The sequence below is a fragment of the Globicephala melas genome, chromosome 7 (genome assembly GCF_963455315.2).
Source record: "Globicephala melas chromosome 7, mGloMel1.2, whole genome shotgun sequence".
In the NCBI taxonomy this organism is placed as follows: domain Eukaryota; kingdom Metazoa; phylum Chordata; class Mammalia; order Artiodactyla; family Delphinidae; genus Globicephala; species Globicephala melas.
The window spans coordinates 18,219,784-18,231,859 of NC_083320.1; the positions used below are offsets into that span (position 1 = coordinate 18,219,784).

At 59.6% G+C, this 12,076-nt stretch overlaps 2 protein-coding genes across 3 annotated transcripts; one reads left to right on the forward strand and one right to left on the reverse strand.

Annotated features, from left to right (window-relative positions):
* Positions 1-145: 145 nt before the first annotated feature.
* On the reverse strand, positions 146-6,235 carry TMEM198 (transmembrane protein 198). Its single transcript, XM_060301794.1, has 5 exons — positions 5,788-6,235; positions 5,272-5,476; positions 2,488-3,063; positions 1,232-1,434; positions 146-877 (listed from the first exon to the last, which is right to left on the reverse strand). The coding sequence occupies exons 2-5, from the start codon at positions 5,435-5,437 to the stop codon at positions 740-742; spliced, it is 1,083 nt and encodes a 360-aa protein (XP_060157777.1). The 5' UTR covers positions 5,438-5,476; positions 5,788-6,235; the 3' UTR covers positions 146-739.
* A 230-nt stretch (positions 6,236-6,465) lies between these two features.
* CHPF (chondroitin polymerizing factor) lies at positions 6,466-11,287 on the forward strand. 2 transcript variants are annotated; one of them, XM_030839140.3, is made up of 4 exons: positions 6,466-6,928; positions 7,978-8,551; positions 9,068-9,247; positions 9,581-11,287. In XM_030839140.3, exons 1-4 carry the CDS (start codon positions 6,615-6,617, stop codon positions 10,838-10,840), a joined length of 2,328 nt encoding a protein of 775 aa, XP_030695000.2. In that variant the 5' UTR covers positions 6,466-6,614; the 3' UTR covers positions 10,841-11,287. The 2 variants fall into 2 exon arrangements, with proteins under 2 accessions (XP_030695000.2, XP_060157775.1); XM_060301792.1 differs by having other exon boundaries at positions 6,806-6,928; positions 8,121-8,551.
* The last annotated feature ends 789 nt before the right edge of the window (positions 11,288-12,076 follow it).

The window sequence follows — 12,076 nt, forward strand, 5'->3', positions numbered from 1 at the left end:
CACAGTTTGGCACGTTTATAAAAGATGTCAAACAGGGTGGGGTGGGGGGGAGACAGAAGCATGAGGTGTCCAGGGTGGCATGACCGACACCAGACATGCACCGTGCATTGAAGCCCCTCCCCCAGCCCCCTGCCCTGACCCAGCCCAGAGCAGCACCCGCCCACCCCCATTCCCTGCCACTGCCCTCAGGCTGGTGGCTTGCAGAGGACAGGGGACCAGGGTGAGGGCTGCTGCAGTTTGCCCCATGGACAAAGACAAGAAGTCTTAGATGAGTCTGGCTGAGAGGTGGAGGCGATGGGGGAGGAAGGTAGACCTCCTCCACTTAGACATGCAGGAGAGTAGCCCATGGGACCCCAGGAGTGGGAGAGGAGGCAGGGCCACCCTTGGAGAAGCCCTACCAGTCAGAAATCTAAGGCAGGGGTCCCAGTGTCCTCTCCAAGCCCACCCCTCCACGCACGCACACACAGGCGACACACTCACAACCCTGAGCACACCCCAGCGGGGCTCACACTCGCGTCCCTCAGGAGCCCCTCGGGAGCTTGGGAGGAGGCTCTCCCCTCAGGCCAGGCAGCCTGAGATAGGTCCTCCCTTCTGGCGGCCAGGCCATCCCTCTCCGGGGTGGGGAAGGAGACAGCCAAAGGCCACAGGGCCAGGTGGGCTGAGTCATGGCCCAGCGGGCCTCCCCAAACTGGCAGAGCTGGTGACCGATGAGTGTAGGCGGGCAGGAGCAGAGAGACTGCTATACCCGCATAGGGGGCCCAGAGCAGGCCGTCAGCGGTCCCCGGGACCCGTACTCATAGTCCGCATCTGTGGGCGAGGCCATGAAGGAGCTCAGCGAGCTCCCTGTCTGCCGGTCCCGGAAGCTCTGGATGTAGCTCTGTGGGAGAGTAAACACAGGTGTGAGAGTGCCGCTGCAGACCCCTGCCCTGAAAGCCACCCAGGCAGACATGCTCAGCCTGCACTGTCACGAGCCTGAGACGTGTCATGGTCTGCTGTCGGCCTAGGACCTCACCACACCCAGAGTCCACAGCACTGAGATGCTGCCCCCTACTATACCTCATTAAAACTCACGCTCAGGACACCTCTCCCCAACCCATCAGGCTCCCAGTACAGGGGTTACGATGGGTGGACAAGTGCTAGGCCTTCTAGACAGTGACCAGCCCCTGGGGAAGGCCCAGTCCTGCTTGGACAGAGTCTACAACACTCCCTTCTCCCCACTCGGGGTGCTCACCGGGGAGAGGATGTCTCCATTGAAGCGTTTGATGGGCACTGGCCTGCGCCGATAAGCAGGGTCAGGGGGCCCAGGCCTTGGAGGAGCCCGGGGGCCTCTAGCGGGAGGCCTTGGGGGTCTCTTCTTGCGCCGCTTCTCCTTGCGCTCTTCCTGCTGCCGAATCCTCATCAGCTGCACACGACGGCGCTGCCGACTGATGACCACTGTGAAGGGGTGGGCGGAGCAGGGTCTCAGAGGCCCACGTGCCTCACCTCGCCCAAGCCTCCCTGTCCCTTCTAACCTGAGGGCTCCAGGCTCCCAGATTCCCCTCATCCGAAACCTCCCCTCCTTTACTTTCCTGGTGTCCCACCTCCCAGATGGGACTTCCCACAGTTCTTTTCTTCCAAAGGTCTTCATGGAAGATTCCTAGACTCTAGGTGCCTGCTTCCCAGCTGCTACCCCTCTCCCAGTCTGGAGCCATAGGTGACTCACCTAGACCAGCCATCATCATCTCTCGACTGGACAACTAACCTGCCTCCTCCATGGTTCCCCTTCTGTGCTTGCCTTCCCTGATGCTTTCTACACTCAGCAGCCAGAATGAGCATCCCAAATGCTAAATTAGATTATATCCTCCCTCCTTTAAACCTCCAGTGGCATCTCACCACCCATCTAATGAAATCCAGAGTCCTCATCACGGCCCACGGCACCCACACAATCGGCATCCCTCACCCACCACTCCCGCCCGACTTCCTCAACAGGCCAAGCTCATTCCCCTCGCCCTTGCTATTCCCTCTTCTCGAGCTCTTTGCATGGCTGGCCCCTTATCCTTCAGGTCTCTGCTTAAATGTCACCTCTTCCAGGTGACCTTCCTTGGCCACCCTGTCTGTATTTCACATTACTCTGCACGTCCCTTTCATAGCACTCCACACAATGGGAATTATCTTGTTAACTTGCGTGTCTAGTGTCTGTCTCCCCCACCCTGAATGCAACCCCATCAGGGCAGGGGCCTCTTCTGTTTTGTCTCCGTTGCATCCCCAGTGCCTGGAATGGGCTTGGCGCAGAGCCGCTGCTCCATCTGTTGTTGTGGCAGGAATGGTGGCACTGAAGCTCCCGTCCCGGCACTGAAGCTCCCAGAGCCAGAGCCGGTCAGCTCTCTAACTCAGCTGAGGCCTTCTGCTGCTGGTGTGTACAGCTCCTTCCCCCATGCACCGTCGCTCAGACCCACCCCCCTCAAGCACCCATTTCTCTCACACCCACCCTGGCCTGTGCCTCCTCACCTTCCGTGTGGGAGTCCCGCTCGGCGGTCACCCGCCACTGCACCAGAACGCCCATCAGGCTGAGCAGGGGCCAAAGTGCCAGCAGGGCCCAGCTCCGCCAGCAGAGGGGGGGCACGGGGGCGGCCCGCAGACGCTCCACTGCGTAGCGCCCCAGCAGCAGCAGCTCGGCAAAGTAGTCGGCAGCCGTGGCGATGAGCGCGGCACCCGTCACGGCGGTGGCCAGGGTGGTGAGCGGGCGGGGCCAGCGCAGCGTGAGCAGGGCGCAGAGCAGGCCGCCCCCCAGCAGCAGCCCCAGGGGGCCCCAAACAGAGCCTGGCTGGTAGTAGGGCGCGGAGCCCAGTAGGGCGGCAGCGGCGAGCAGTAGGCCGAGCAGCAGCCCTACCAGGAAGAGGCCCACGCTGCGCACCAGCATGGCCACCAGCCCGCAGAGCAGCCCGATGCCCAGCGCGATGCCTGCACTCGCCCCGGCACTCAGCTGCGTCTCCAGCACCCGCTCTCGGTAGCACAGCAGGAAGATGACCACCGAGCCAAACAGCAACCCAGTGAGGAAGAGTACTGCCTTGAAGCAGCGGTAACCTGGAAGCGAACAGCGGCTAGTGAGAGACCAAAATGAGGTCACTGGGCTGGAGGTAGGAGGTCAGAGGGGTCAAGGACAAGGAATCCCAGGGGAACCAGAGGCAGGACAGTAAGATCAGAGAACTGGGGGTCATTGGGGTCCTGAGGGCGGCAGTGAAGGGACCACTGGGGTCAAGGAAGATCAGAGAAACAGGTCATCGGGAGTCACTGGGAAAACAGACAGTCATTGAGATGAGTATTGGATTTTTGAGATAGAAATAGATCACTGGAGTCAAGAGTGACTCAGTAATAGGGTCATTGGGGTCTTTGGGATCATAGAGGTCAGAGAGAGAGGCCACTGGGGTCACAGTGGATCAGCAGTAGAGTCACTGGGCTCCTTAGAGAGAGATTGTTCAGAGCCATGAGGTATTTGGAAGTCAGAAAGAACTTGAGAGGTGAGGTCACACGGGTTCAGAAAGATGGGGTCTTTTCAGGTCAGGGGAATTGACAGATGTGGAATCACTGAGAGTATGAAACGGTTTCTGAGCGAGGGTAATATTGAAGCCAGAGAAATGGAATCACTGAAATCGTGGTGGGGGCAAACAGACAATGGGGTCATAGGGATTCCCCTATGTTAGGAGTAATAGAGGGAGTCAGAGGGATGGAAGGTAATGAGATAGCTGGGGGGTAATTAGGGGTCACTGGGCCTTACAAGGAGTCATAGGGGGTCAGAGAGGATTATCGGGGGAAATAGTGGTTGTGGTCTTTCAGAAAAATGGAGGTTATAGGGCCATTAGGCCCATTAAGGGTAACTGGAAGTGTGAGGGACTTGTAGATCCTGGAAAGCTGAGAAGATGGAAGTCAGAGATGGGGGTCAAAGGGTCAGGGAGAGCCAAAGAGAAAGGTCATAATGAGAAGAGTCCGTTCTAAGAATGAGGGGAAGCATTGGAGTCCAGGAGGTTCTGGGGTTGGAAAGAGGAGTAGGGCATGCACAAGGGCTCAAAGAGTCCAAGAGCCCGAGAATGGGAGCCTCCAAGAAGGGTAGGTTGTCAGGGAAGCCCAGGAGAGGGAATGGCAGGCTGCACTGAGCAACTGTGGAGGGAGTGGGTAGGAATAGTGGAGGGGGCGAGGTGACACAGACTCCTTGGAGACCCAGAATGTGTCCTGAACCCTTAGAGGGGCTCTTCCCCCTGCCCACTCTGCAGTTGTTTGGTCCAGAGTCTGGGGGTGGAAGTGGAGGGACCATCTGGCTCCCATCCCTGCCTACTATCCAGCCATTCTAGGGGGAGATGTAAAGGCTGCCGAGCACAAGTCCTGCCCCACTTCTGCTCAACCTGGAACGCAGACCTCCAAGCCTCCTTTTCACTTCATCCAGTCACCTATAATGCCCTGCCTGGAGGCGTTCCTTGGATGCCCAGCCCATAAAGCTCTCTTTTACCTGAAGTTCTGTACCTCTTGCTGTAGAGTCACTGGGCACTTACTCCACTAGACCATCTGGCACCTTGGTGCAAATTATAAAAGAGTTGTGCCTTCCTCTAGGCAAAACAGCCTTGTGCCGAGGTCTAGAGTTTGGCAAGTAGAGCATGGGCTGGATTTCAGCCCCCAGTTGCCTTTCCAAGTGAACTCCCTTGTGCGTCCTGGACACACAGCAGCCCCAATTACTGGAGGCTGACTCGTACACACATCTCCATGTGTGTGACTCTGATATGTATCATTTAGCTTCCTCTAATATGTATCACAGATGTGAATGTTCCAGAAGTCTCTTCTTCATCAGACAATATGCCCTGTGGTAAGGGACCATGTTAACTCACCCTCCTAAACGTTTTCAATGCCTACCTAGCACAGTGACCTAAACACATCTTCACCACAATAGCTATTATTTATTGAGTGCTTACTAATTCTCACAGCGCCCCCGCCCCCCGTGTGAGACAAATATCTTTGTTCCCACTGTTCAGATGAGAAAACTGAGGCTTAGAAAGTTCAATGTGCCCAAGGCATCATAATTAGTAAAGTGCAGAACCCGGTTCAAATTCAAGCATGCCTAATTCAAAACCCTGTGTTCTCTAGGATCTACAGTCTAAATTATCTACAAACGTGTGGGATGAAAAAAAGAGAAACGAAACATAGTTCATGGTAGTGCTAAAGTTCTAAAGAACGTTTGGGGTGCCTCAGGAAAATAACTTGAGGAAACGGTGGGGGGCCCGAGTGAGGAATGAGATGGGGTCTCACCGAAGAAGCAGTAGACGACTCCAAACAGACAGCACATGATGCAGACGAGGGCTGGCAGTGCCTGGTACCTGCGCTCCAGGGGCTGTTCGCAGGGTGCACCCCAGAAGGCATCATCTGGCTCGGGGGGCAGCAGCTGGAACCGAAGTGTCGCCGCAGTGCCCGGCATAGTGCTGGGAACAGTAGGGAGTCACCCTCCCACGTCAGCCTGACAGAGAGGAAGTTGGGGTCAAGGAGGAGTCCTGGGTCTCCACCAGGATGAGGGTGAGAGTAGGAGTGGAGAACTAGGGAAGGACACAGTGGACAAAGGAGTGGTGCACACATCACACAGCTCTGGAAGCATCCCTGAAGTAAGGGACAAAAGACAAAGGGGGGAAAGTGCCTGGCTAGAGGGAGCTGGGATGAAGAAGTTAAAAGGGGGACGGGGTTGGGGGGAGATGAGGGCAGTGTGCTGCCGGTGAGGAGGCAGCCAGGAGACTGGTCTGTGGGCGGCTAAATCTGGGATTGTCCAAGATCTACCTGGGCTGGAGGCGACCTGAGCTTCTGAGCGAAGGAGGCTCTCCGGCCGGGGTTGCCGGGCGCCAGAGGCTCCAGCTGACTGGTGTCCGGTAAAAGTCCGCGGTGAGGAGAAGGGGGCTGCTGAGCCGGACGGACCGGTCCCTGCGCGGCGGCGACGCCGCTCCGCCTCCGACACCGGCTGGCACTCCAGTCCCGCGACGTCCAGGCACTTAGGCTGGGCCTGGGGAAGGGAAAGGAGCAGGAGCAGGGGCTCGGGCTGCCCCAGAGCCGCGGCCCCATGCCCTGAGCCCGCCCGCGGCCTTTGGTGCTGATGGACAGCTCCGGCCTCTGCTCCTTACGTCACTCAGGGCGCACCATCCAGGCAGGGGCGGGCTGCTTCTGACGTCACACAGGACGCACCAACCACGCCGGGGGGAGGTCGGGGACTCCGCCCCCGACGTCTGCCTCTCCCGCACTGAGGAGGGGGCACTTCCGGGGGTCCTTCCCCTTTAACCTCCCCCTTCTCCTCCCTCTCCGGTAGCCGGAGCCCGAGACCCCACCCCGGGGGCGGGGCCCTCCCAGTGACACGTCGGACAGCGGCGGCCTCGGCTGAGGCTCCCGCGCCCAGCGCCGGGACCCGCGCGGTACCGAGCGGCGGCTGGAGGGCGATCGGAACGAGGCGCAGGAGATTCGGCTCGGGCCGCGGGCTCTGCTCGGCGGGGAGGGAGGGGGCCCGCCCGCTTGGCTCGGGCCCTCCGGATCCGCCCCCTCCCCGGTCCCGCCCCCTCGAAGCCTCCTCTTGCTGCTCTGGGGCTGCTCCAGGGCCGGGGGCCCGCGGTCCGGGCGCCATGCGGGCATCGCTGCTGTTGTCGGTGCTGCGGCCCGCAGGGCCCGTGGCCGTGGGCATCTCCCTGGGTTTCACTCTGAGCCTGCTCAGCGTCACCTGGGTGGAGGAGCCTTGTGGCCCAGGGCCGCCCCAACCCGGAGATTCTGAGCTGCCGCCGCGCGGCAACACCAACGCGGCGCGCCGGCCCAACTCGGTGCAGCCCGGAGCGGAGCGCGAGAGGCCCGGGGCCGGTGCAGGCGCCGGGGAGAACTGGGAACCGCGTGTCTTGCCCTACCACCCCGCACAGCCTGGCCAGGCCGCCAAAAAGGCCGTCAGGTAGGGATCAGACTCGCCAGCCCCACCCGCTGGGAACCGGCTGGGACGGACGCGCAGTGGAGGCCGCCAGGGGCTGGGTCAGGCCCCGGAAGGAAGGGTCTGACCGGCCAGGAAGTCGTTGGGCCCCGATAATTTCCGACGGCCCTGCTTCCCAGGGAGGTTTGGAGCCCATCTGAGGCCTCTCTGGGCCCCATCCAGGCCCGGGCAGAACTTGCTCGCCTCTGCCCTAAACCTGCTTGACCCCATGGACCCCCCCCCCAAAGGTCCTCATAGCTCCCTGGCTCAGTATTAGGTTTAGAGAAATGACTAGTATATAGAGTGGGTGCATAGAGAGAGGGAAAGAGAAAAGAGAGAAGTAGGATTACCTGTATCTCTTGTTCCTGGGTGGGCACCTGGCGGGGGGGGGGGGCGGAGGTTTGTGGGAAAAGGGTGATGTACCCATTCCATTAATGCCTCTGTGCCTATGAGTTGAAATAATTTCTCCGAAGTAACACCAAGTTCAAATTCCAGTTCTGCAACTTACCTTCTGTGTTACGGAAGGTAAGTTACTGGAACCCCTGACCCCCCCAAACACATTCACTACATCTCTATGCCGTTTATTCTGTTACATCATTTATGTGATGTATTTGTGGTATAATGGCATATTATTTAGAAATTAGTGTATACATGATGTGTAGAGCACCTATATGCCAAGCATTTGGCTAAGTGCTTTAAAGAGATACAATCAGCCCCATTTTACAGATGAGGCTACCCAAGACTCGGATGGGTTTAATAACTTGCTCAAGGACTCAACCACTAAGTAATGAAACAGGGAATCAGACCCCAAATATATCTCTCATATCTGCATGGATAATGCCATCTCCCAAAAGCACTATGGTAAGGCCAGTATTTCATTTAAATACTCGTGATCCCTGGGGGAGGGTTGTTATTCTATCATAAATGAAACAGGCCCAAAGAGGACATGACCTGCCGGAACCTGTGTATGCTGCCCTCTACCTGCCCTGTTGTCTTTTTAGTAACCTTGTGCCATCTTCTTCCCCCACCCCCAGGACCCGCTACATCAGCACAGAGCTGGGCATCAGGCAGAGGCTGCTCGTGGCGGTGCTGACCTCACAGGCCACGTTGCCCACACTGGGCGTGGCTGTGAACCGCACGCTGGGGCACCGGCTAGAGCGTGTGGTGTTCCTGACAGGCTCGCGGGGCCGCCGGGCACCATCGGGGATGGCCGTGGTGACGCTAGGCGAGGAGCGGCCCATCGGGCACCTGCACCTGGCACTGCGCCACCTTCTGGAGCAGCACGGCAACGACTTTGACTGGTTCTTCCTAGTGCCCGATGCCACCTACACGGAGGCGCACGGACTGGCTCGCCTAGCTGGCCACCTCAGCCTGGCAGCCGCTGCCCACCTCTATCTGGGCCGGCCCCAGGACTTCATCAGTGGAGAGCCCGCCCCAGGCCGCTACTGCCACGGTGGCTTTGGGGTGCTGCTGTCACGCACGCTGCTGCAGCAGCTGCGCCCCCACCTGGAAGCCTGCCGCAACGACATCGTCAGTGCGCACCCGGATGAGTGGCTGGGCCGCTGCATCCTCGATGCCACCGGGGTGGGCTGCACTGGCGGCCACGAGGTAGGAAGATAAGCCACCCCACTGGTGCCTCTTGTCTGGGCGTGTGCACTTCTCCCTGAGAGGCAGAGGGGGTGGTTGGAGATATGGGCCTGGGTTTCCATGCAGTTCTGTCATCTTCTATCCCTGTGACCTTGGGTAAATTACTGAATCTCCTGAACCTCGGTTTCCTCATCCGTACCAATGGAAATAATTTTTTCTCAGGGTTGTTATAAGGATTAGAAAAAATAAGGGAGGCTTGCACACAGTAGGTGTTCGGTGTTGGCCATTATTATTTTATTTGAGCCCCTGGACAGCTCTGAGATAGGATGCATGCCCATTTCACAGATGAGCTAGCAGAGGCTTGCTCAAGGTCACACAAGCTCACAACTGGTCACGGTAGACTGAAGCCCACAGAATTCTGACCCCAAGTCCACAACAGGTCATAGGATAGAGGGATGAGACACAAACTATGGGGTGGGGTGGGGTCGGGGGGGGCGACTGTCCCCTCATGTTTCCCACTTCCCTTCCTCTCCCCAGGGAGTCCATTATAGCTACCTGGAGCTGAGCCCTGGGGAGCCCGTGCAGGAGGGGGACCCTCGTTTCCGCAGTGCCCTGACAGCTCACCCTGTCCGTGACCCTGTACACATGTACCAGCTGCACAAGGCTTTTGCCCGAGCTGAACTGGAACGCACATACCAGGAGATCCAGGAGTTACAGGTATGGTCTAGGCTGGAGGTGGGGGGGGTGAGGGCATCCCGAGAGGTCTCAGAGATCCCAGGGAAATACAAAATTAGCACAAGAATCACAGAACAAACCTGCTTCCCAGTCCCTGTCTGCTTCTACCTTTTCTCTGGAGCCTCTCCAGAGACCCCCATTTAACTCTTAGGCTGCCTCCATCTGGGGAAAGAATAAGGGGGGGCCCTGGGTGGGCAGAGGTTGGCAAGGGACTGGGAACCTGTCCTGAGTGGCACCTTCTGCCTGCCCAGCCCCCCAGCTGTGTGCTGGCCCCTGTGGTCTATGCCTCGCTCATGGCCTGTTCCTCCAACCCAGTGGGAGATCCAGAACACCAGCCGTCTGGCAGCGGATGGGGAGTGGGCAGCCACCTGGCCCGTGGGCATTCCAGCACCGTCCCGCCCGGCCTCCCGCTTTGAGGTGCTGCGCTGGGACTATTTCACAGAACAGCATGCTTTCTCCTGCGCTGATGGCTCGCCCCGCTGCCCACTGCGTGGGGCTGACCAGGCTGATGTGGCCAACGTTCTGGGGGCAGCCCTGGAGGAGCTCAACCGCCGGTACCACCCGGCCCTGCGGCTCCAGAAGCAGCAGCTGGTTAATGGCTACCGACGCTTCGATCCTGCCCGGGGTATGGAGTACACGCTGGACTTGCAGCTGGAGGCATTGACCCCGCAGGGTGGCCGCCGGCCCCTCACCCGCCGAGTGCAGCTGCTACGGCCACTGAGTCGCGTGGAGATCTTGCCCGTGCCCTATGTCACCGAGGCCTCGCGTCTCACCGTGTTACTGCCACTGGCTGCAGCCGAGTGTGACCTGGCCCCTGGCTTCCTGGAGGCCTTCGCCGTGGCCGCACTGGAGCCTGGCGATTCTGCAGCAACCCTGACCCTGCTGCTACTGTATGAGCCACGACAGGCACAGCGGGCGGCCCACGCCGATGTCTTTGCACCTGTCAAGGCCCGTGTGGCAGAGCTGGAGCGGCGTTTCCCCGGTGCCCGGGTGCCCTGGCTCAGCGTGCAGACAGCCACACCCTCACCGCTGCGCCTCATGGATCTGCTCTCCAAGAAGCACCCACTGGACACGCTGTTCCTGCTGGCCGGGCCAGACACGGTGCTCACCCCCGACTTCCTGAACCGCTGCCGCATGCATGCCATCTCTGGCTGGCAAGCCTTCTTTCCCATGCACTTCCAGGCCTTCCACCCGGCCGTGGCCCCACCCCAGGGCCCGGGACCCCCTGAATTAGGCCGAGACACAGGCCGCTTTGATCGCCAGGCAGCCAATGAGGCCTGCTTCTACAACTCCGACTACGTGGCGGCCCGAGCGCGGCTGGCGGCGGCCTCGGAACAGGAGGAGGAGCTGCTGGAGAGCCTGGATGTGTATGAGCTGTTCCTGCGCTTCTCCAGCCTGCACGTGCTGCGGGCGGTGGAGCCCGCGCTGCTGCAGCGCTATCGGGCCCAGACGTGCAGCGCGCGGCTTAGCGAGGACCTGTACCACCGCTGCCGCCAGAGTGCGCTCGAGGGCCTCGGCTCCCGCACCCAGCTGGCCATGCTGCTGTTCGAGCAGGAGCAGGGCAACAGCACCTGACCCCGCCCTGCGCCCCTGAACCCTGGCAAGGCGGTGCCCCGCCCCGCTCTTCCCCAGCCACCCGGAGCCACCTGCCAGCCTCGCAGGACAGGGCTGGCCGCAGCCTCAGACCCCAGGGCAGCCCGCTGGCCCCCTCTCTCTGGCTTGGGGGACCCTTGGGCTTAGAGCAAGCCCTGGAAGAGGTACCCTTGGAGCCACCCCTTTCTGCCCCAAACCCGGTCTCCCTGCCCTCTTGACGCTGCTGATTCAGGCTGTGGCCTCCGAGTATTTATGCAGTGCAATCTGCCTGACGCCAGCCCCACCTCCTAGGGTCCCCTGGGGGGCTGGGCTGTAGATGAGTTGTTGGAGAAGCGGGGGAGCTGAGAGAGAAGGGGCGGTGTCTCCCAACTTCTCTCCTCTGCAGTCCTGATGAAGCTCCCTGCCTTTAATAAACTGGCTGAGTGTGGACTAATGGTTCTTTTTTTTTTTTTTTTTTTAATATTTATTTATTTGGCTGCACTGGGCCTTAGTTGCAGCACATGGTATCTTCATTGTGGCATGCGGGACTTTAGTCGTAGCGTGCGGGCTCTTTTAGTTGTGGCATGTGGGATCTGGTTCCCTGAACAGGCATCGAACCCAGGCCCCCTGCGTTGGGAGCACAGAATGTTAACCACTGGACCACCAGGAAGTCCCGGCTAGTGATTCCTGAGTTTTTGTAAGGCAGACATGGGGACAGGGAGGGCTTTGAGGACGGAGGCTCCTTGTCCGGGCTGGGGCCTGCATTTCCTTTTCCCAGGGACCAAGTCATGCATATGCCCAGCCCCGCCCCAGCTCCCAGCTTAGTCACATATACACACAGAGAATTCTTTATGCCTCTTTATTCCCAACTTTGTCAGCACTTTATAAAACCAGACTGGAGGCAGAGAGGCCTGAGAAGGCCCCCTTCCCCACCCCCAAGCTCAGCCAAGTTCTGAAGGATCTGCCTCTCCCTGTGGAGGGGACTCTGGGAGTGCGGTTGGGGCAGAGGGAATTGGGAGCTGGACCAGGCCTGCTGGAGCACACACTCCCCCTGCCAAAAGGGATGCTGGGCCTGGAGAGGGGCAGGAAGCAGGACCAGCCCAGCAGTCCTGAGTCCTGGGGGCCTGCCCTCTCCTGCTGACACTCTAGGGCTGGGACCCCGGCTGTCTCTAAATTACTGACCCTCATAGCCCCACCCACCTGCTACATCTGTGTCCCCACCCCCACCCTGTCCTCCCT

What these genes read in the sequence shown, in the direction of transcription:
- TMEM198 (XM_060301794.1), bottom strand. Translation starts at nt 5,437, where the DNA reads ATGCCGGGCACTGCGGCGACACTTCGGTTCCAGCTGCTGCCCCCCGAG. An exon ending in GCGGGACTCCCACACGGAAG is followed by an intron (nt 1,435 to 2,487) that starts GTGAGGAGGCAC and finishes ACCCCTTCACAG; the next exon opens with TGGTCATCAGTCGGCAGCGC. An exon ending in ATGGAGACATCCTCTCCCCG is followed by an intron (nt 878 to 1,231) that starts GTGAGCACCCCG and finishes ACTCTCCCACAG; the next exon opens with AGCTACATCCAGAGCTTCCG.
- CHPF (XM_030839140.3), top strand. Translation starts at nt 6,615, where the DNA reads ATGCGGGCATCGCTGCTGTTGTCGGTGCTGCGGCCCGCAGGGCCCGTG. An exon ending in GCCGCCAAAAAGGCCGTCAG is followed by an intron (nt 6,929 to 7,977) that starts GTAGGGATCAGA and finishes CCCCACCCCCAG; the next exon opens with GACCCGCTACATCAGCACAG. An exon ending in AGGAGATCCAGGAGTTACAG is followed by an intron (nt 9,248 to 9,580) that starts GTATGGTCTAGG and finishes CCTCCAACCCAG; the next exon opens with TGGGAGATCCAGAACACCAG.